The sequence below is a fragment of the Gossypium raimondii genome, chromosome 6 (assembly GCF_025698545.1).
Source record: "Gossypium raimondii isolate GPD5lz chromosome 6, ASM2569854v1, whole genome shotgun sequence".
Classification (NCBI taxonomy): domain Eukaryota; kingdom Viridiplantae; phylum Streptophyta; class Magnoliopsida; order Malvales; family Malvaceae; genus Gossypium; species Gossypium raimondii.
In genome coordinates this window covers 575,030-598,597 of record NC_068570.1, presented here as the reverse complement: position 1 = coordinate 598,597, position 23,568 = coordinate 575,030, and the positions used below count along the sequence as shown (strand labels likewise).

General features: G+C 30.8%; 3 protein-coding genes across 3 annotated transcripts; 1 reads left to right on the top strand and 2 right to left on the bottom strand.

Moving 5' to 3' along the window:
• The first annotated feature begins 2,139 nt into the window (after window positions 1–2,139).
• Window positions 2,140–8,745, top strand: LOC105774234 (inositol-pentakisphosphate 2-kinase). Its single transcript, XM_052632222.1, has 9 exons — window positions 2,140–2,433; window positions 2,509–2,628; window positions 2,743–2,946; window positions 3,062–3,209; window positions 3,790–3,830; window positions 3,951–4,061; window positions 4,272–4,877; window positions 5,245–5,450; window positions 6,156–8,745. The coding sequence occupies exons 2-8, from the start codon at window positions 2,524–2,526 to the stop codon at window positions 5,359–5,361; spliced, it is 1,332 nt and encodes a 443-aa protein (XP_052488182.1). The 5' UTR covers window positions 2,140–2,433; window positions 2,509–2,523; the 3' UTR covers window positions 5,362–5,450; window positions 6,156–8,745.
• Window positions 8,746–9,086: 341 nt separating this feature from the next.
• LOC105774052 (bifunctional nuclease 1) lies at window positions 9,087–12,171 on the bottom strand. The gene is made up of 11 exons (XM_012596366.2): window positions 12,003–12,171; window positions 11,419–11,752; window positions 10,992–11,162; window positions 10,860–10,909; window positions 10,710–10,766; window positions 10,552–10,617; window positions 10,358–10,432; window positions 9,825–9,943; window positions 9,634–9,725; window positions 9,484–9,548; window positions 9,087–9,370 (listed from the first exon to the last, which is right to left on the bottom strand). Exons 2-10 carry the CDS (start codon window positions 11,723–11,725, stop codon window positions 9,487–9,489), a joined length of 999 nt encoding a protein of 332 aa, XP_012451820.1. The 5' UTR covers window positions 11,726–11,752; window positions 12,003–12,171; the 3' UTR covers window positions 9,087–9,370; window positions 9,484–9,486.
• Window positions 12,172–19,368: 7,197 nt separating this feature from the next.
• Window positions 19,369–23,281, bottom strand: LOC105774407 (transcription factor bHLH110). Its single transcript, XM_012596898.2, has 7 exons — window positions 22,802–23,281; window positions 22,327–22,735; window positions 21,986–22,111; window positions 21,764–21,829; window positions 21,594–21,659; window positions 19,836–19,895; window positions 19,369–19,735 (listed from the first exon to the last, which is right to left on the bottom strand). Exons 1-7 carry the CDS (start codon window positions 22,933–22,935, stop codon window positions 19,568–19,570), a joined length of 1,029 nt encoding a protein of 342 aa, XP_012452352.1. The 5' UTR covers window positions 22,936–23,281; the 3' UTR covers window positions 19,369–19,567.
• Window positions 23,282–23,568: the final 287 nt, after the last annotated feature.

The window sequence follows — 23,568 nt, the reverse complement described above, 5'->3', positions numbered from 1 at the left end:
TTAAAGTGGTGAAGGGTGAGAAAGTATGGTTAAGTTGCATTCATGTTTAAAGATATGTATTAGAATTATATTACATGTTATCTACTTTACGAATTGTGATTGATTTGTGTTATTATATGTGTTTTGTGAAGATAAAGTGTGTTAGAATTGCGTGACTCAAATTCCTCTTAAAATAAAATACAAGTGGCAAGATAGGGGATCTGCGAGCTGCACAAGTAGAACTCGTATAGAAGTTTACTTCCTCTATTTGATATTTTATTAGAATAAGGTACTTTAACCTTACTGCATTACTTCTATTAAACTTTTATTAGAATATGGTTTTACAAACCTATAAATAGACATAGTCTATACTCTTCTTGTATGATTCGAATTCAACATAGTGAATTTTCTTCTCCTCTGCCTGTGGTTTTTTCCCAAAAGAGTTTCTATGTAAAATTTTGTGTGTTCTATTTTCTCTCTTTCTTTGCGATTCATTGTCATTATCGACGTTCAACTTTCACAAAGTGATTGAGGGATGTGGTGGAACCAAGGGTAAAGAGAAGGTCCTTTGTTGAAAAGAGGAGAAGAATTTAATTTCATTTTGATAAGCTTGGAGTATTATAAGTGCTCATTGAATTCCAACTTACCATAATGTTATTGTGATTGAACTATTGTGAATGTGTCTAATAGTTAAAATAATAGCCTTGTAATGTTAAGTTGGTAAAAGACTTGAAACATAGTTAATAAATTGAATATGCATGAATAATGCTATGGTTAGTAATATGATGAGAACAAGACAATTAGATAACAAAATGGTCGAATGATGAGATTAACATGATTAAAAATATTAATTAAAGGGTTTGATTGATTATTTCTAAAGTTATAGGAAACATAAATGTATATTTAACACGTTAGATTGTTTTTCACGTCAAAGATTAGATTCGAGAAAATTATAGTCGACTTTGAATCAATCGAGTCATATCTGAAACAATGTATATATGCATTTAATATTATTTTGATTATCTTCATATAGTGTATATATTTGGCATCTACCTAAGCTTATTTTATATCTTAAAGACCTTGGTATGTATATGCTAAAAAGTATCACATGTAATGTTATGATTTGTGTATGGTTGGTGGTGTTTAATTTAGTATAATGCCTTGGAGTGTTTCAAAATGTTATGGTATGGAATTAGGCTTGTTTGTTTTGAACGGGATTTTGGATTGCCTTACACCTAAATATCGATACCTGTCTCAAGGGTATTGGTATCTTTGAAGTCAATATCTAAATTAAGTTTTGAGAGGGGTATTGTGTCGATACCTACCCTTTTTGTATGGATACTTCTATCTTAAGGTATCGATATCTCAACCTAAATTGATGATGTTGATGCTTATTGATGGAGTATATTGTGAAATGATGCATAAATGTTTAGATTTAATTACTTATATTAAGATTTGGATTTTTAAAAGCCGAAAGAACATTAGAACAGCTACAGGGTGCCTTTAGACATTAATTGTAGCATCGCTTATTTGAAATCATCGACGATCAAAGCAAGGGGTGTTATAAAAAGGATTAAATCCTAAATCTTAGCATAATAGAGAAATTAAAACGTGAATTAAACCTTCAAAATATACTACTTATATATGCTTATAATTAAACCTAAGGGGTAGTTTTCAACAAACACACCGAAACTATCATTTAAATTTTAAATCAGTCCCTAAACTTCAAAATATTATGATTGAGTTTTCGAAGTATCAATATTTATTAACCAAGTTCTTTCATCAGCTTACTTGTCAATTTAGATCTAACGTGAACCATATTTAATACACTTAAATCAAATTGTGACAACACACGCACCATTACATGGATAGCTTGGATCTAACAAATTGAAAAATAAAATTTAGAAGGATTTTTTTAACATGTTATATCGAAGTTGTCCATGTAATAAGTACAAACCTGTTAATAATCCAAGTCATACTTAAATTAACATTTAATGCCCAAATTGATTAAGCTGGCCGAAGGACTTGACTGATACAATATTAATATTTCGAGTATTCAGTTAAAATATTTTAAAATTAAAGAATCAATAGAATAAACACTATTAAATTATAATCTTACACTGGAATGGAAATCCTAAAATTAATAAAAAACCTATTTGAGCTGTGCAGCCAAAAAGAATTTTCAATTTCAATTTCAATTTTGTTTTACAGTCAACTAAAAGCTGAGCTAATACTGATTACAGTCCCGCCATTTTCCATTAAAAGAAAATTAAAATTAAAAACTAAAGCCGTCCTGTCAATTTTTTTTCTCTAATTAGTAATTTTCAAGACGAAGATGATGATGATGATGATGATAAGCTACAACGCTTTGTTTTCACTTATTAACTCATTCTCGATTTTATCGATTTTTTACAGCTTTTAATTTACTCTACATTGTAGAAATTTCCCGATCAGGTATTTGATTCGTTTCAAATTTTTTTTTTGAATTTTTAGCTATTGTGTTTTTGTTGATTAGTTTATGAATCGCAGCCGTCGTAGATTAAAATGGAGATGGTGATTTTAGACAAAGAGGATGCGGTTGATTGGGTTTATAGAGGTGAAGGAGCTGCTAATCTTGTTCTCGCTTACACTGGATCATCTCCCTCATTTGTAAGTAATTTTGAATTTTATTCAAAAAATTTAACATTGGAAATGTTAGTATCATGTTTGCTTATTTTATTTTATTTTTGGTTTGGGATTTTGTTGATATAATGATGAAAAAAGATTGGGAAAGTGATGAGAATACAAAAGTCACAACGGAAGGGGAAAAGTAGAGTGAACGAAAATGAAGTTCTAACAGCGCATGAACGGCTTCTTTGGCGAGAATATAAGGAGCTAATGGTGTGGCCAAACAGAGAGATTGTACAGCAACTTTATGTCAAGCATGTAATGAGCCCATTGTTAGGACCACAACATGTCGATGCCGGGGTATTGTCAAATAGATATATGTACTGCTTATCGTAATTCTGATTTCAGTTTTTATGAGCTTTTTATAATTTGCATATTGATTGATACTTAATGTGTTTGGTTCTGAGCTTGGCAGATGCGTGTTCGTGTAACTAAGGAATTCCTCTTGTCAGTTGAGAAGAATGTGACTTGTCGTCGGCCTGCTTGTCGAATTGATTCATCACAGGTTGATGTGAATCGTGATTCTGTTCTGATCATATCAGACCATTCAGTCTTTATGAATGGTAAATTTCAATCTTTTCCTTATAAATTTTGATGCTTTGTCTCATGTTTTTAGAAATGTTAAGGGAGGATATATTTTTTCTCACTCTTACAGACAGTGGAAAATAGGACTTCTTAATCTTGTTCAGCTAAGTTTAGTTATTTGGGTTTATAACTACCTTCCAATCTAGAATGCTGGTGCCAAAATATTTTCCTTATAGAGTTCTATGGCAAGGAAAGGACTAGGAAGTAGCTCTCTATATGTTTTCTATATGGAATTTTGTACATCTAAAATTACTTTGACCAAAGTACCAGATGAAGATTCCTTTTTCTTAATGTGATTTTTTAACTAGATTGGTAAATGGTAACTTGTACCTGCGCAATGTGTTTATGTGCGAAAATCCAACAGTTTGAGAAGAGCTTATAGACATGTATGTGGTCTTCCTCAATTTCATTTTCCTAGAACTTAGCTCTGATGTCAAATGCAAGTACTTGAATATAACCAAATATGAAATTGGGTCCCATTAAAAAATAATATTTAAGTTATGCAATATGGCAAAGCCTCCATTAGGATTTCATATCATTGCACTTTCTTTATTTCAGGTCCTGTTAAAGGTGGACCATGTATAACAGTTGAGATAAAGGTGGATACCTTTTTATGTCTTTTTTCCCTCAATATCTGTGTTATCAACTACGTTTGTGTCTGTTATGCATTTTCATTCGCTCTACTAAAGTTTTACTTTCCATTTGTTTCGGTGAAGTAGCCCAAATGTGGATTTCTCCCAATTTCAAGATTCATAGCTGAAGAAAATGCTGTTAAAAGAACTCTAAGTCGATTTAAAATGCACCAAGAACTGAAGTTGCATAATCAAGAGGTAACTTTTGTTTCTTTATATTTTATCGTTTAGTTAGTTATTTAATTATTAATTTGTGTGTGTGGTAAGTCACTATTATGTCCACATGCAAGAGAAGAGTGTCTATTCTGGCCCCTTTCTTCCCCTGATAGCTAATATGGTCACTTTTTGTTAATATTTATGTTTATTCTCACTTCCTTAATATTTCTGACATTTCAAAAATATTTACAGATATCAGAATATAGTGAATATAATCCACTGGATTTGTTCTCTGGATCCCTAGACAGGATATGTAAAGCTATTGAAGCTCTATATGCCACCCCTCAGAATAATTTCCGTGTATTTCTGAATGGCTCTATCGTATTCGGGGGCTTGGGTGGTGGTGCAGGCAGTACTACTGTTCTGGTCGGTGAGGCCTTTGAAGATTCACTCAAGGATGTCATTAAGGCAGATGATGGCATGTGCAAAACTAGCTTTATACAGCTTGTTGCTGAGACAGTTTACAGTTCGGGAGTATTAGATCAACTTCTTGAAGTTCAGAAGCTCGATGCTTATGACATTGAAGGGGCAATTCATGCATATTATAACATAATTTCTCAACCTTGTATGGTTTGTAGAGAACTGAGTAAAGACAAATTATCAAACCGTCATACTTCTTTGCACTCCATTCCTTTGGAAGAAAGCTTGAAGATTGTGAAGGATTATTTGATATCTGCTACTGTAAAGGACTGTAGTTTGATGATTAGTTTTAGACCAATGGTTGATGGAGATGTGCTATCTGAATCTTCTCACAGTACTGTATATCTAGGATCAACTAAGCAAGTTTTTGAGTACAAGGTAGACTTTCTTGCCATTCTCAGTTGCATCTTCTGTCCATTATTAAAGCTAAAATATTTTATTTAGTATTTTCATGGCATTTGAAAAGGAATCTCTTGAAATGCTTTTTTTGATACGCTTTGGTCTTCTTGTTCAAAACCGTTTGAGGTTCTAAAGTCAAAACCGTTTTATGGTTTGCAAATATATTTTTGCTGTGGATTTAGTAATTTGCTCAATCTTTGTAACAAATCCAGAGAAAACATCATATAGCTCTCTGTTTTAATATAGTAAGGAAATTGTTTTGGGCTGAAATTGAAGTCCTTTATGACAAGGTTTGCTACTTTCTTCTCGTGTTACTGTATATCTTATCTAAGTTGCAAATTTCTAGGTGTATTTCATTGATCTGGATTTGAAACCTTTGAAGAAAATGGAGGACTATTACAAGTTAGATAAGAAGATTGTCAACTGTTATTGTCAGATGGCAAAAACTGAGCATAAAAGGTGATAAAGCTGCTAGAAGGGACACATATGAAGAAGTATTGACATAAAAGATGTGCTTTAAAAGACATTTTCTTTTCCTGAAGATTTGTACTGGTAAGTGCAATTATTTCTTATATGTTTCGTAGAAGTAAAGTTGTAGGAGTGAATATCAGAATTACTTATCTTTGGGCTCAAGTTCTTCCTTCACCTCATTTTGCAACTCTTGGATTTCCCTTTGAGAAACTAATTTATTGCTGTATATTTTGCTTAGAGATTTATGCTTGTTTATTTTATTATTATTATTTTCTTTCTTCTTATGTGGAAATGAAATGGTCCTCTACTTTCACAGCAGTTGCGTATTGATTTATGGTCAGATTTGCCTATGAGAGGGGCTACTTGGTTGGAATGCTTGTCCAATTTGTTGTATAACGCCCAGCATAACATGGACTTTCTTGAAATCAGATATGCTATGCATAACTCTGAAATTTGCTATCCAGTTTGTCTTACTCTTACCATAGGATAGTTGATAATTTACCAGAAATGTTACTCCTATACTTTGGTCTTTCTAGTCTATAAATAATTTATCATTTTTTATAGAACTACACTATTTTTCAACCCTTGAAGGAAAATTCGTTTTTTACTGGGGTTTTGCTAAACCAGTTTGCCATTGAACTTTTCCTGTTTATATCGCTTCTGTTTTCAGTTTTGCTAGTATCATGTAGAAAGATGATTATTCATGCTTGAAAGAGTTAATGCATTTGCACTCAAAACATTATGTAGTTGTAATGCTTACAATACATGCATGTCATCTGGTTTCAGGAGTGTGGGTTCATTCCATGACCAGCGGGAGCTTCACAAGAGAGAAAAAGAGAAAATGATAAGACTGCAAGGGTTTGGGCTAACAGGGAAAATGATGTATCAACTATCAACCACTTACTGCCATTATATCATGAGCCCGCGCAGCCAATTAATTCATACAGCTGGATATTGAAATTACTGTTTTTAGTGGAAGCTTTGATGGTATTTTATGGTGGTGAAAATTGAAGTTATTAGCAGACTTTCTTAAATGCACTCTTCCTTTGAAGCTTATCAAAGCAGAATTTTTTTTGTGAAAGTCTAATTGTGAATGTTCTTTTTCCTTCTTAAACCTGATCAATTAATGTAATGCTTGCATGTGAAATAATTAGCATAATAAACTTCTTATAGAAAACAGCTTGAGTTATGATTGGAACAGACACTAAAAGCATGCCTAACAGGTGTCTGATTTTTGGTTTACATTAATGTGCATTTTCATTTTTCATCATGTTTCTTTTCTGTAGAAGCTCTGCTGTCCTTTTGTTTTTGACTGATATCTTCTGTGCGTGGTTAGCATGGTCCATGGTCTCCTCGGCCATAAGCCTGTAACTTAAAATGCATTTGATTTGAAGATATGACCTCTTCATGAAAAGCTTTACCATGTTTTGGGATATGTGTGAAATCAACATGGTAGATTGTTTAACTCTTGATTTGATGTTTATGCTTACTGAAATTATTCACCTCTGGGTAGTCTGTATTGGAATTTTGTAGACCTTTTGTCCAGACAGAAATGGAGATGCCAGGTCTAGAAAGCTTGGACGGTTGAGCGAGGTCCATTGTCGTCCTAGAGTTCTATGTCTGCAATTTCACACATATTTCTGGCTTGCCAGGTATTTCTTCAATGCTTCAATGTTATTTTTATTTGTTATAGTTCGGTTGATTCCACACTTATGAGAAAGATATTTCAATTCTTGGGAGATCATTTCTTAGCTTTATCTGCTCTTATTGATTCGAGTAAATTCGTATACTACCTAACTTGGCATTGTGGGTAACAACCACATGTTTTTTATTTCTGCTAATGTTTGAGTAGGATAAACTGGGTAAAAGTATCATGGAGGCTCTTGTACCAGGAGTCAGATTGTATTTTGCCTCCTTTACTCAAAAAATGAGCAAATTAGTCATTGTACATTAGATCAAAGAGTAAACCGGTCCTTTTTGTTAAAAATTTCATCCATTTCTACTGCTAAAAATTGGCATGGTTGATAAAATAATGAAACAGTTATTTTGATGTACAGGATCTTATTTTTAACAATAAAAATGGATGGATTTTTTAACAGAAGGACCATTGTGCTCTGTAATCTAATGTATAGGGACTAATTTGCCCATTTTTCAAGTAAAGGTGGCAAAATGCAATTTGACTCCTAGTACAAGGGCCTCCATGATGCATTTTCTGGATAAATTACTCCTAATTCAGGGACCTAGATTCATTAGCTTAGAAACATAAAACTTTTGCATTAGTTGCCAAATGTCCATCTCTACCAAAGCCTATTATACTCGAGAATCAGCTTTGTTTTGCGATTGTTGTGAAGTCTTGCTTGTATGTAAATGTATATTTTAAAGTTGAAGGTTGAGTGAAAAGGACCTAAATGAATGGTTTAAGTCTTAAGTTTTGTCCATTCAACTCCGAACCACCACCGAGTTTATATACTAACTCATTCTAACATAGTCTCCTTAAGAGGAGGAATAAACGTGGATAACCATAGAGAACCTTGTTAAGTTGTACTTAACAGCCCGAGTAATGCCAATGAGGCCTTGGCTTGTTGGTTAAGGCGGAGACGAGTCCTTGAGTACCTAGGTTCAAGTCCCATCAAGCACAATTGTGATGTGTGGGTCTTCGTCCCACCATGTGCATATGCCATGAGTGAGTTTGTCTACGAGTTTGATTCTACATTAATAGTTCGTCGGACATTATATCTATACAACTTGTATTGTACTTGTAAATGTGAAAAAAACGGAGACCCTGACTCCTTGAGTACCTAGGTTTGAGTTCCATCATGCACAATTGCGATGTGTGGATCTTCGTCCCACCATATGTGTATGCCATGTGAGGGTTTAGTCCAGTTTTTTGTCTGTTATACTTTGTATTGATTTGATTCTATATTATAGTTGGTCGGATATATATTTATACAACTTGTATTGTACTTGTGAAATCTAATGTATTTGTAACAGTGAGAAAACAAAAAAACTTGAGTAATAGAGCTACTACATCCAAACTTCAGACAGCATGCATGATTCGTAAGGACGAGCAGAATCAATCATGGACCGGCAAGATGTTACGATTTTGAACTCGGAAAAGACATGCTAGAGATGTTTTGGTATGTTATGGAGGATGATGATCTTTATAAATCTCACATATTCCAGATGTATTACTTCTTGTACGTTTAAAAGAAGCTCCATTTCTTTTTAGTAGCTGATAAGCATATATGGCTTGTTCTTAGTATTATCTTAAACTGCCAATGTTTTTGACAAATTTGAGTACGTTTTAAGGTTACTTCTTTTATGGAAGGAAAATGAATGTCAGTTGATATGAATGATCTTTCTTTGGAATAACAAATTGATAATTCTAAATTTTTTGAATATTTTCAGTTGAGTGAATTTTGAAAGTTTTTAATATGGATCAGTTTAATTTGAGTCTTAAAAATTAGGGTAATTTTAGTTAGAACTAATTTGAGTTTAAATAATTTCAATTTCAGAGTTTTCTAGGTTAGGTCATTGCAAATTTGAATCATTTCGAGTTCAATCGCCTTAATTTCAAAACATTTTAATTGATCTGCTAGCATGTCCTTATATTAAGAGTTAGATTATATTTTGTTAAAAAATAATCAAATTAATCTGTCCTTATATTAAAAGTTAAATTTTATTCTCTTTATTAAAAAATAAATTAATATCTATACATTAAATCAGAAAGTAAAATTTTATCCATTTTTAGTATTAAAAACAGCATTATAAATTGATAAGCATAAACCAACGAGCTTAATCTAGCATATTACATCCCATTTTTCGTAAATGTATGTATCTACACATATATTTACATACTTCCCCCCTTACATATTTGGTAGAAGATAAACATATATATAACCGAACTGATTGCTTCGCTACCGTATGTTGCCACTGCCCAGCTGAGTTTATCGGCTTCCAACAATAATTCCTATTTACAATCGGAGTCGCCAATGGAACGACTGAGACATCAATAAGAACTCGTCAATGGTCTATTGACTGGAGCCGGAGACTGATATATGAAACACAATTAGACCTTAAAGGATTCAACCTAATTTGGGTTTATTAACACCACCTGTCACGTATATTTCTTCAAGTTCCTTTGAGCTCGAAACTGACCTAGCTTGTCTCTCAAGTCGGCTGTCGGAGAGTATCACAATGATATATGTTAAAAGACGCAAGCTACAATTGAATAGATAAGGGAGAATGAGTGAGAGGATGTTACCGGCATCCTTGTAGCGTTCCTGATTGATAGCCTTGTTTAAGTTACAGACAATGTTGAACTCCTCTGTGTCGAGGCAATGCTGACCGCTTGGCCTGGAAACGTAAATTAAAGCAAGTTACATTCTAACTGTTTGGAAACTGCAAGTGTAAGCGTGTTCTATTATCTTGATAAAAGAGCAAAAGCAATCTAACTGATCAAGTTCGGCGAATAATAAGCCGTCTGAAGCTGGGGACTGTGTTGACAACTTCCCTGGTTCGATTACGCGCATACCGTCACTGTATGCCAAGTACTTGTTAACTTGTATAGGTACCTGCATAACACAAGCATTTGGTAAGAAAGAAAAAAGAAAAGGAATGGTAAAAGTACCATAGAAGCTCTTGTACTAGAAGTTAAATTGCATTTTCCCCCCTTTTAAAAATGAGCAAATTAATCCCTATATATTTAGATCAAAGAGCAAATTAGTCCTTTCTGTTAAAAATTCATCTATTTGTACTGTTAAAAACTGTTGTGCTCGATGGAATAACCAGACAATGTACGTCAGCATGACATATAGGGACTAATTTTTAACAGAAAAACCAGTTTGCTCTTTGTTCTAACATATAGGGACTAATTTACCCATTTTTTGACTAGAGAGGGCAAAACACAATCCGACTCCTACTACAGGGGCCTCCATGACTCTTTTACCAAAAAGGAACTATACTAGAAAATAACACGTAACGAGTACCTTGCACCTCACGGCAATGTTGATGGCATCAGAAGGCCTAAGGTCAAAACAGACAGACTCTGTCTCATCACCAACCTGTGAGAACATCATCCAACATGAGTTGATGAAGACTATACAAGAATATCCCCAAGTTAAATGTCCCACGAATGTGCTAATAGTAGAACCGGAAGTTCAACATTGAAGTACATGTATACCTTGGTCAGATAAAGCTGTGCAAAATAGGCCTCGTGTACTCTTTTAGTAACTCGAACAAGCTTTACCTGCAAAAACCCGACATAAACATCATGAATTCACAATCAGATCTCGAATGAATGAAGATAAGTCCGAATATGGTGGCAGAAATGAACTGTACCGTGTAGCCCATCTTGTCAATCATGTTCTTCACTACTTGATACATAGTAGGTCTAGCCTGGAAATGATAGTCAAAACATATGCTATGATTCATATTCAATACAAAACCGATTCCAATCCTAACTCAATGGGAGAGAAAGCAATAACATACGATTTGGACATTACGTAATGCTGCCATGAGCAACGCACTCGGCATCTCCACTGAAATTGAAATCAAACGTCAACAATAAAAGCTAATAAACAGAGCCAAGAGATAGAAGGATCAAGTAAAATGATCACATACAAACAATGATCGGGAGAAGAAGACCGGTCCCATCTTCCATCTTCAGAACGATAGCAGGATGCGGTGCATAATCCGGGAGATGACCACCTTGAGGATTGTTATGGACACATCTTAAATGCTTACCATCCCTCATTTTGATCATAAATCCATCAGCTCCACTCCTCACCTCAACTACATATGAAACAAACATACATATCATATCATATCAACAATTATCCACATACAAAAAACCGATTCTATATCTGAATTCATACAACAACATATCAACTATTCTCTACATATAAAACCCGAACCTATATCGAATTCAAAGATAGCAACGACAACAACATATCAACAATTCTCAACATATAAAACCCGAGTCCATATCGAATTCAATACGACAATAACATCAAATACGAAGTAATTCATTAGCTTAAAAACCACATACCAGCTTCAACCACACTAGAATTAACATAATCTTCATTGTTCTCATTGAAATTCTCAGCCATACTGCCATTCCCATCGGAAGATGAACTAAAAATACACTGCACCGTGGTGTTAAACCTCCTCCGCCGTTTCAGGTGACCGGAAATGCCACGTGGCTTACCTTTTCCGTCAACTATCCCTCTATATCCCCATATATCACTTCGATGCAATCTAGTCCTCGGAAAAGGCCCATTAAACGGCAGCGTATAAACCCCAACTTGCTTGCTATCAACGGCGGGGCAAATCACCGGTCCTTGCAAACAAACCATCTTTCTTTTTGGTCCCTCTTTTAGAACCTACCCCACAATTTGAAACAAATAAAAATATCATATATCGGATATTTTTTGTGTAAAGATAATATCTTTAAAGGGAAAAATAAAAACCCATCAAAGATCAACACTCAATTACAATAATTAAAGCATAAATTATTTTTTTAAATGAAAAAATTATAGATAAAAATCAAGACTCTAAGTGTTAGTATAGAGATGAAATGATCAAAAGGGTCGATTTTGATCAGCGATCAGAGCAAAGTTTTTAGAGAATTACGAATCTTTGGAAGTTGAAGGAAAGCTTGTGTTATGAAAGAAGCCTTTTTTGATGATCAAAATCAAAGAAAAAGAAACGAAGGGAAAAAAGGAAGGAAAATAAAAGAGAAAATCTTGAAAAACGGAAAGTAAGTAAATAAACCGACAAGTTAAGGATCAGACGAAGGAACGAGAGATAGACAGAAGATAAGAGATTCTTTTCATAGAGGCTTGAGATTTTTTATTTCTATGTTAGTCCCTGAATCTCGTGATTGTTCCCATATCGAGGTTTAATTTTTTTTTCATTCATGTTAGTCCTTAAACTTGGCAATTGTTCCCATATTTAGGGGCGAATCTAGAAATTTTTTAGTGAGGGCCGGAATAAAATTATAAATTTTTGAGACGTAAAAATATAATTTTATCATTTATTAATTTATGATTTCAGTATTTTTAAAAGGATTAAATATTAATTTTTTTTATTTTTAGGAGTCAAAGTTCAATTTTACCATATATTAACTTAAAATTTCATTATTTAAGATGGGATTAAATTGAATAATTTTCATTTTCGGGGGGCAAGGCCTCTGCTTGTCCCGCTTAAATTCATCTCAACCCATATTGAGATTTGAATTTTATTTATCCAAGTATAGGGATTAACTTGAACAAAAAAAAATTTAAGTCCCAATGTGAACAATTACCTACTTCATGTCTTAATATGAGAATAATTGTCAAGTTCAGAGAATAACTTGGATAAAAAAAAGTTTAAGTCCCAATTTAGGAACTATCGCTAAGTTCAACCAAAAATGGATTAACCCTATATTATTATATAGATATAGCTACTATAATCCAATAAAGTTTTGGATTCAAGTTTATATCTATATATATATATATATAATAGAGCTTTTCTTTTTATAAGATTATGGTTTATCTTGACTTTAGATTTAATCGAGATTCAATATTATTATTGAATATTAAAGTTTAAAAATATATATTAATATTTTATTATACTAATATATACTTTTTTAATTAAATATGAGGCATTTTAATATTCGAGGCTTGATTTAAAAATTAAAATCCAATTACTTTCACATATTCAAAATTTATCATTAATTGGACTTTAATTTTTAAATCAAATAAGATAGAGGGACAAAATTCCTAAAGTTAAAAGTTACACAGTTCATCCATTATGTGGTCGAGGTTCTATTCTTGCTCATGAGAATGGAGTACATCTCATGGTCAGCCATTTAGCTCTTCGAGAAATACCTGCTACGAAAGAATTAATTACTACTACCGATAGTGGATACTCATGATTACGATAAAAATGTAGAGTTAAATTTTAAAAATTCAAAAAATATAGGGTTTGAGAGTAAAATTAAACCATTAAAGAAGTATAAAGAAAATTTTTAGCTTACGTGATTGGAGGACTTGAGTTAGGGTCTCAGTTATTGCATCACTAAAATTGGGACCAAAATTTAACTTTTTGACTTTTAGATGGCAAATTGCTTCATCATGAATAGTGTTGTCGCTATTTATATTTTTTTTCTAAGCACTATTTATTTATATTTACTTATTTTAGAAGAAAACTTGTGCATATACATATAGTAAAACTCAAATTTAAGATTTTAAAATTAGTGTTATAAAATCTAAATCAATGGTCAAATCGATCAAATTATTATTTTCAATTTAATCGGCTTGACTGTTGATCTAACAATAATTAAATAAACAATTAGTTGACGACTCAATTAATATATTAATAAAATACTAAAAATTATAAATTGGTTTAAAGGATTCAACAATCAAATTTTTGTCCTCGACTTTTATCAATTCTAAGTAATTCACTTAAAAGTCAATTTAATTTCTTCGTTTGAACTAATATTTTAATTGATTTTCTATCTAACCAACCGATCCAATCTGATTGCTTGAGTAAAGTTGACTTCAAAATATCAGTATTAAAATGGTAGTGGAGATATAGAGTTGGGTAATATAAGCTTCAAAATAGTTAGATATTTTCTCTAAACATGCTTTGTCAACCTTTCAAGCTGGTCCATAGGTTCAGCAATAATTTAGCTTTTGGTTGCGATCAATGAAAAAATGAATCTCATAATTTCGGCATGAATGTGATTAAACATTTTTTTTTCTCAGGATTCAGTAATTATATTAGATTTTTTAAAATTAAATTCGAGTTTGGTTGAATATTTAAATAGTGATAAAAATTTTAATATTATTTTCTTTATCTATAAGATTTAAACTCGAGATCTTATTTTTAAAAAAAAGATGAAGCTTTAACTTAACAAGTGTTGATCAAAAGAAAAAAATATTTTTAAAATAAAATAATATATTAAATATCACTTGATTAACACCCAAAAAGTGCAAAAATATTTTCCTCTAATATTTTGTTAATGAACATGATTTACATAAAAAAAGCAAAAATATCTAGTAATATTTTGCTGTGTAAAATTTTTCAAATAAAATTAAAGGAAAATTTAAAGGATTTTTTAGACTAAATTACTTTTCCCTCCCTTAAATTAGAAGAAAAACATGCTTAAGTGTATTTAAATCTACATTCATTTAGTAATTGCAATAACAACGGTGACAATTGAAGTAAGGCATAGTCGGCAAAAATTTAGAAAACTTATGATATAACTCCATGTGGGAAAAATTATATAATAAATATATTTATAAAAATTAATATACAAATTAAAGAGGTTTTGGTTCAAATTGTAAAGCTAATATATTAAAAATTATGGTGTTTTAGAATCAAATTTCATCATATGCATTTTTTAGATTTTATAAAAAATATAAAACGATAAAAATACTATCTAGATTTTACATAAAATATAAAATGACAAAATACTCTCATAATAATATTTATTATTTATAAAATAAATAAATTTTTAATTTTTAATTAAATTGAGACTCGATTGATTGAAACCTTTCAATCATTTATACATGATGGAACTTAAATTTGAGCATTAGGACTAACACAATCAATGCTTCAATTATGATCTATACTATATTCTAAAGACCCAAATTAAATAAAAATAAAAATAAAAATAAAAATTTTACGTTATATATATATATATATGAGAGATACACTTATATTAATGTAATACTTAATTGGTTTTACACTGTTTCATAACTTTTTTACGGCTAACAATATAACAATCTAACCGTCATATTTTATACGCCATTTATGTAGATCATGCACGTCAAGTTTGATATAAATTAAAATTATAACTATTCATTTTATGTAAAAAAATTCCATTCGTTAAATATATATTAATATAAATAATATTTTAGATTGATACGATAGAAATATTGGACTGATTCAAAATTTTACATGTATGACAAATATAAGTATATTGATAAATTTAACTCTTGAATTGTTAAAATATTAATCATATAAAAATCACGAAATAGTGTAAAACCCATTAAATTTTATACCAATATAAGCGAATCATTCTCCATATATATATATTCTTATTATTTTCAAAAAAAAATTAAAAGCATATATGAAACAAGTGAGATGTAGGAAACTTGGATTTGGTATTTGGTAAAATAGATACTTTTGGTATACAATATATAGGAGATCCATTTGAAATTGATCCTGCAACTATAAAATTAAAACTGTTCCTAATCATGCTTTCTCAAACATGCATTACTTGATCTAATCATTATAAAAGTTATAAAGTCAAAAAATGTCCACCCAAAGGAATCCTCAATCAATTAAACCACCATTTTCAATTTTATCTTTTGTCGTGATTTGTATTATTTTAATTATATGTCATCAATTAAATTGACAGGAATCCATCAACCAATTCACTTTGATTTTGACAATATTATTTTTAAATGATTTTATTGTTCATAAAAATTAAGTTTTACAAAAGAGAAACATATGATGATAAATTAAGCTTATGATAAATTAAGCTTAGTGTTTTTTTATTTCCTTTGAATTATAATAATAGGGTAAATTTTGAATAATAAATATGACTAATCTTGCTCAAATCAAGACTATATCCGAGATGGTGAACATCATTTAAAAAAATATTTTGTTATTTATTATATAATATTATATAAATTGTACAAAAATATAATATCTATAAAGTAATTTTTTACTTTTTAAAATAATATAATATTATATAAATTGTACAAAAAGAATTAGATAATATTAATATCAACCCTAGCCGTCTTATTTCCAACCGATAACGATGCCGGCGGTCGAAAATATCTTAGATTTCAGATGAGCGCCACGTGTATACTATTTTTCTCAGACAAACTGGATAAGGCAACTCATCATACTTGCAAAAAAGAAAATATCTAATTGTAGCCTTTGCTTCAAAATATCCCACAATTCATATATTGTCACAAATCATTGCATTGTATACTAAAATAAATTTTATTTTATTATAATTATATAAGATTCGAGTTATCTGTCTAAATTTAAAGTTCGACCATTTATTTGAGAGAATTATAATTTAGATACATATTTTATATTTGAAAAATGAGCTCGAATCTCAACTATCAATAACCTATCTCAACTCTTGAATAGGAGGATAAACGCGCTTCAACATACTCGAATCCACGTCCTCTTAGACTATCTAAAATACTAATGTTAATCGAATTAAGACTTAATTGGTGATTTTAATAAAATTTAAAAATAGCATATATGATGCCACCAACTTTCTTCTAATTATAATTATTTTTTGGATCTAATTATAATCTTAACACAATATACAATGGATTCCTTATGAGTTGTTTTAATCAATATAAAAATATTATTTTTCTAGTTTTTAATGTATTCTATTGAAACGTATTTTTAATTTAATAATTGAATAATTTCTTAAAAATTAGATAACGAAATTGAAAGAATTTTATTTTGGGTGACAAAATAAAACACCCTAAAAATTAATTGACTAACTAAATAGTTTACCTTTTCAATTTTATTTAATAGATATCAATTTTTTGTCCGTGTAAATTTTATAGCTTTTACATTTTAATTTTGTTCATGATTATTAGGACTTTCTTTCTTTTATATTTGATAGGATGTTTCTTGTAGATTTTTGCAAGTATTGGACCAAAAACATTGTTGGGTCCTAAAACACACCTTAACCCCAACTCCCAAAACAGCCCAAATCACAAAAAACAACGTAGATATTAGATGTGACTGGACTACATCACAAGTTAGATTGAGAATCTGATAGAATGTCGATTCATACTAAGATATTTAAGAATTGGTATAGATCGATTGAATCGAGTTAAAAATCGATTAAATTAAATTTTTATTTTTATTTTTAAATAAATTTAATGAGTTATTTAATCGAGTTTTTTTTAGGAATGTATGGAGTGATGAGTTTTTTATTTTGTTTTTCGGCTGTGGAAGGGAGTTTGGAGGTGTAATTATAATATGGGATTGGGGTGGTTTTCATGTAGGTAATTATCCCATCTTTAAGAGACGCGGTGTTGTGGATGGTAAGTGGTTAGGTGACTTTAATACAGTAAGAAACTAGAGTGAAAGGAGTAGTGGCGTGGGGTTGGTGAATGGATCAAGGGTGTTCAATATCTTCATCGAGGAATGAATGCTGGTGGAGTTCTTCTGAAGGGAATGAAGTTCACTAGGTTGGGCCAAACATTGAGAGGAGTAGAAGGGATTGGTTTTTACTGGTAGTATAATGGCTGGTTCGTGTCAAGGTCTTTATTTAGTAAGGGTGAATATGGTGCTGTGGGAAGTTTTCAAGTTCCCTGAATCGGTTTGGGGTCAAAATATACAGAGGTCCTGATTACAAGAAGACGAATCCAAATCTGCATTTTTTCATAAAACATGTATTTTGTTTGAGGGACATTGAGAAATGGAAAAAAGTGGCTTGTGCTCTGTTATTTGTATTGATTGTGGCTACAAGACCGGATATGGCTGAGTTAATAGCCAATATAACAGATTTGGCGCTGATTAGTGGTATGGTTAGCAGGTGAAAGTCTCGCTACTTAATTAATCTAGTTTGTGTGTTGCTTTAAAGTGGTAGACGGAAAGAAATGATAAACCGTGGATATTGCGGAATCCTTAGTTGATGTTCCGGCAAAAGCAGGATAAAGAGTCCTTTGTTTTCTTAAAGTCCGGAGGTGATTATTGTTTGCTGCCTATATTAGTTTTTGTTTGAATGGATGTTGATTGTTTCAAGTTGAGTGTTTTTCAGAGTGAAAGATTATTCTAGGAGTTTTTGTAACCCTTCGGTCTTTGAGAGAGGTTGGTATTTTCCAACGTCTTTCTTTCTTTGTTTTTTATATCAACTGAGAAAAAAATAATTAATCGAACCGGTCGGACCGGAGAACCGACAACTTGATTGGTTCAACTACTAATGTAGTTCTAAAAACCTTTCAAAAAATGAAAAATTAAGAAGGATAAAAAAATCTACTTGTAAAAATAGTGAGATTGATTTTGATGAGATTAAAAATAGTAGTGAAGGTGAAATTAATTATCATAGCAATGAAATTAAACACCATACATGAGAGATTAAAATCATTAATTTGCTATGTATTTAGATTCAAATACAACTACAAGAAAAATGTGAGAATAAAATTTACTATTAAAGATAATCACATATGAGACAAATAATAATTAGAAAACAAAGATTAATATTGTCAAATGAATGGCCTAGTCAATCTATTCGGTGTTGGAAAAAAATGGACATTACATATATAATAAGAATAATTACATGTTATTTTTTATTATTATAAAATGTTAGTCCAAATTAAAAGTAATCTAATTTGATTTTATATAACTAATTTCTGATTGATGGGGGGCTGATTAGAAATTAAGGTTAATGTGTAAAATTTTTATATTAGGGTTATGATCCCCAAATTACACATACGTAACTTTTTTGACATCTCATCTTTAGAAAAGAGAGAGCCACCTCCTCTAATCTGGACTATCGAAATCATAAGATTCTGATATTTCAAGAAATAAATGGATTCAGGTATACTTCGGTATATAATTTTTGTTCTTAACGATCTCACAATCTTAATTTACAATTTTAAATTTTATATTAGAGTTTTACTGTCCTAGCATTCAATTCACAAAATTCACTACTATGTTGTTATACAAACATGAGTTTGAATTGAAATTTATCTTGAAAGATGTGTGCTATTGTTTCAATGATTTAAACAGTTAAAATGTTTTTCAAAGTAAAACCTATATAACTTTAAAACCTAAAATTAAAAAAATTTACAAGAATTAATATTGTTAATTGATTGAGCATGGTCCATCTTGGGGATCTTGTAATTATAATAAGATTTGACCAAAATTTTCCATTTAAAATTAAAGTAGATTTAAAATTAAGGTAGATTTGTTGGTTGAGTCTTAAGTTGGTTGATATTGACATTGTTATCAGTATAGGAAGTACGTTGAAACTCATTTTTTCTCTTATTTAAAGATTGAGAAAGAAATATCGATAACTTTAAACATTGTATAAAGAAAAAAAAAAAGGGTAAGCTTTTATGAATTATCCCTCCTAGCTAGTAAAGTCGGCATATGGGCTTGCAAAAATAAATTAGTATTTTATCATCTATCCCAAGGTTTTAATGTCTCTTAATTGTTCGTTAAAATCCTCTACTAAAGTTGGGCGGTGGCCAAAAGCTACCACTGCTGCCGCCTCCGCCGTTGTCGATGGTCAAATAAGACATGCATGACAATGGTACTAGACATAGACCTCGGCTTTTAAGATCTTGCCTTGTTTCTTCTTCGTTTCCCATCTCCATCATTGAACCCTATAAACATGATCATTACAAACATTTTCAAGGTAAGAAAATAAGTTATTCCAAAAGGCTATTTTCCTTTGGCAATTAGATTGATTTTTTTTTCTCTTACCCCATGTTTGGATCTAGATGTTCTATTACGAGATGACTTCATATATGGAACACTTAATGTCTGCAAAAAGAAAAATTATTTTTCAATATAATACCAAATTCCTTACCATGTAAATCACTGAAATTCTTACAAAATTACTTACAATCGAATAATATTGAATCTCTTACCAAATTCTCTTGAGTTCATGGAAAGTTAATTTTAATGATTTTTTCTTTTCATTTTATGTTGTTCCAAAAGATAAAAAGAAAACAATAAAACTAGAGAATATGAGAACCCAAAGAAACAAAATTTCCATGTGGTTAAAGCTAATAGCTATACTGCTCCTACATTACAACTCTTATGGGATTGTTGTTTAAACAACCAATGGTGAAAAGACTTGGTATATATGCTAACACAAAATATAGGGTTAATTATTACACTCTACTTGGATTTTAAATTGTCCAAATTTTAAAACATTCTAATTAAATCCTCAAAATATTAAAATATCGTATAACCAAAGTCTATTTATCATCCAATCACTGACTTAAACATTAAATGTCAACTCGAATATGATGTTGAGCAAATTTTAAACTCGTGGATCAAATTTTAACACATATAATTGCATAGGCATCTTGGATCTAATGCGTTAGAAAATAGCAATCATTTTTTTCTTTAAAAAACACGTTAGATACGAATTTTTCCATATATACATATTTTAAATTTGATTCACGTGTTTTAAACACATCCACGTCATATTCGAGTTAGAATTTAACTCTCAAGCTACAAACTAGGAGAACAAAAAGACTTTATTGATACAATGTTGATATATTTATTTTTGGTATAACCAAAAGTATCTTCAGTCCATTTTATGGTTTATGAAAACTAATCTTTTAAGGTTTATGATTACCTCTCCTAATAATATTGTTTTAGGATACAAACCTAAATTCTCTTCTTAGAAGTGTATTGTATCTTAACTCTATACCCAACATTTATTGATTACAATATTGACATTCAAGACTCAAATAATTTTTTAAAACTTGGAATCAATTTATAACCCTTTAGATAAAACATCTAATAAATGAACCCTAGGAAAAACCCTATTTTGTTTGCTATACTAGAGTTATTAGGGCTAAAACTTTAAAATATACTATTCAGTCATTGAAATATTAATATTGCATCATCAAGTCTTTTGTCAGTCTAATCACTAGCTTAGGTGTTAAATATCAACTCAAATATAATCTCAAACATTGAGTATATTTAAAACATATGAGGATCAAATTTTAACACATATGTACCTATCGCATAGGAATCTTAAAAAATAGTCCTAATAAATTTCAATGATACTATCTTTTTCCTTTAAAAACATTTTAGATATAAGTTGTCATACATGATTAGGTACAAATATATTTAAAATTGAATTCATCGATTTTGATATATCCGAACTAGAACTTAAATCCCAAGTTAATGACTAAATAACAAAATGACTTGATTGATTCAATATTGATAATTATTTGAGGATTTTGGGTATAATTAACCCTATATATAAATCATCTAATAAAAGAACCCTAGGGAGAAACCCTAATTTTGTTTGCTAGAGTAATTAGGGTTTAATTTGAAGAATCAATTAGTTGAGGCTAGCTTAGCGTTGCACCCATAACAGTCCAATGGGGGCATGGGTCTCTTTTTGAGGTAATATTTTAATAAATATGTCATAGAATATTTATTATTAAAAAATATATATGAAAGATTCAAGGAGAATGTTTGGGAAAATGGGAGTACCTCAACTTGATTCTGAAGGAATTTGATGTATCCAATAGCCTCCATTAGTACGGACGCTGTATCTGTCTGTTATAAATTTCCCACACCACAATTTTAACATAATAGAAGGACTAAAACTATAATTAGACCTTAATTAGTAATTAATCTTTTAAGCACCCAAAAATTTTTACCTTGCCAAAGGGAGCAACCAAATGTTGGAGAGCTGCAATTCTATCTCCCAATTTCTCTTTCCTAACCTGATTTGATGCAAAAAAGCAAATGATTATCCAATAAATTTATGAAATTATACGTTAATATAATGATAAAATTACACTTTTTAACTCTTTAAAAATTTATAATTCATATCTGACCCTCATAATCAATTTTCTGGCTTCCATTATGCATGGTCTCACCTTAAAGGGAGGACATGCGCGTGACTCCAAACGAGATTTCTTGGTTGCTGTTGATGCCTTTGCTTCCTTTAATATATTGCCTGATCTTTTTGCCTCTAGTGTTTCAGTGTTGAAGGAAGATGATATCTTTGAAATCCAAAGAGTAAAAAAAAAAAAAACCATGAAAAAGCAATTTCAATAAAGAACAACAATAATAATAAAAAAATGGTCTTCAACTTTATCAAAAGTATTTGATTAAATCATATGCCCATGCTTATCATTATATCTGTAATCAAGATTTGTTCAACTATACCTACAAAAAAAATTGCATGAAGTGAGTGCCTAAGAGCAAGAGCACTTACATTACTAGGGCTATTATTACAAGCTAGCCTTTGATTAGACAACTGAAATTGTTGGTGAGAATGACCAAAAGAAGCAAGATTATGATGATGATCCTCTGAAGCATAATGCTTAAAGCTACTGTTTTTGGTAAGTCTTGAAGGGCTTAAGAGATCAAAGGCTTCCATGGAACTAGCTTGGTTCAAGTTTGAAATGTTTATACTAGGGTATATATGGCTGAAACTCCCTTTAGTAGGTAAAGGAGGTAAATTATGGGTATTGGGGTAAAATTCAGAGCTTTGTGATAACATTGGGAAACTAGAAGATACTGTTTTGAGCATTAGTTTGTGCTGAGACGGGTTGTTGAAGGTTCCTTCATTGTTAGTCCATGGTTGCAACAGAGCTCCATTATGATTGAACTCACTGGTATTACTGTAAAAAAAAAGGGTTAATTAAGAAGCTTAATTAAAAAGAAATAAATGGAGGGGGAAGACTTACAAAGTATTAGTAGGGGGCCAAGAATGGGGACTGCTTGAAACTCCATAGCAAGGTAAAGAAGATGAAGAAGACCCAACGAGAAGCTGATTATAATGGTGAAGCTGATGTTGATGATGGACATTTTCAGATTCCATGATTAAAGGCTTGAAATCCCAAGGTTGAGTGGTTAAAAGAAAATATACTCAAACAAAAGAGCTTTGTTGAATTCTCAGCTATAATCAAAGGAACACACTTGAGGTGACACCCACATATTTGGTTTTCTTCAAAAGAACAATGAATAATCCATTCTCCTTACCCTTTATCACTATCTCTCTCTAACTTTAATTATTTGATTTTTTTTTTCAGGCTAACTAACTCTTTTTGCAGCTATGACTGAAAGCTTTTATTGCAGTACTACTCGCTGCAATTACAAAGCAGGAAGATGATTAATACTTCCTCTACACTGCCTTTGATCCCAAGACTTTTAAAGACCCTCTTATGTGTGTGTTTATATATATATATATATATATATATGTATATGTATATAGCTTCTATTCTTAACTATTTATAAATCAGCAATAGACTCAGGGCAAAATTCCATAATTTTTGTTTGGAGGGGTCGGAATTAAGTTGTATATTTTTACAATATCAAAAAGTAATTTTACCATTTCAATAGTTAATATCTTTATAATTTTTAAAGGATTAAATCAACTTTTTTTTTTCATTTTTGAGGGTCAAAGTATAATTTAACATATATTAATTTAAATTTTATAAATTATAAATGGCTA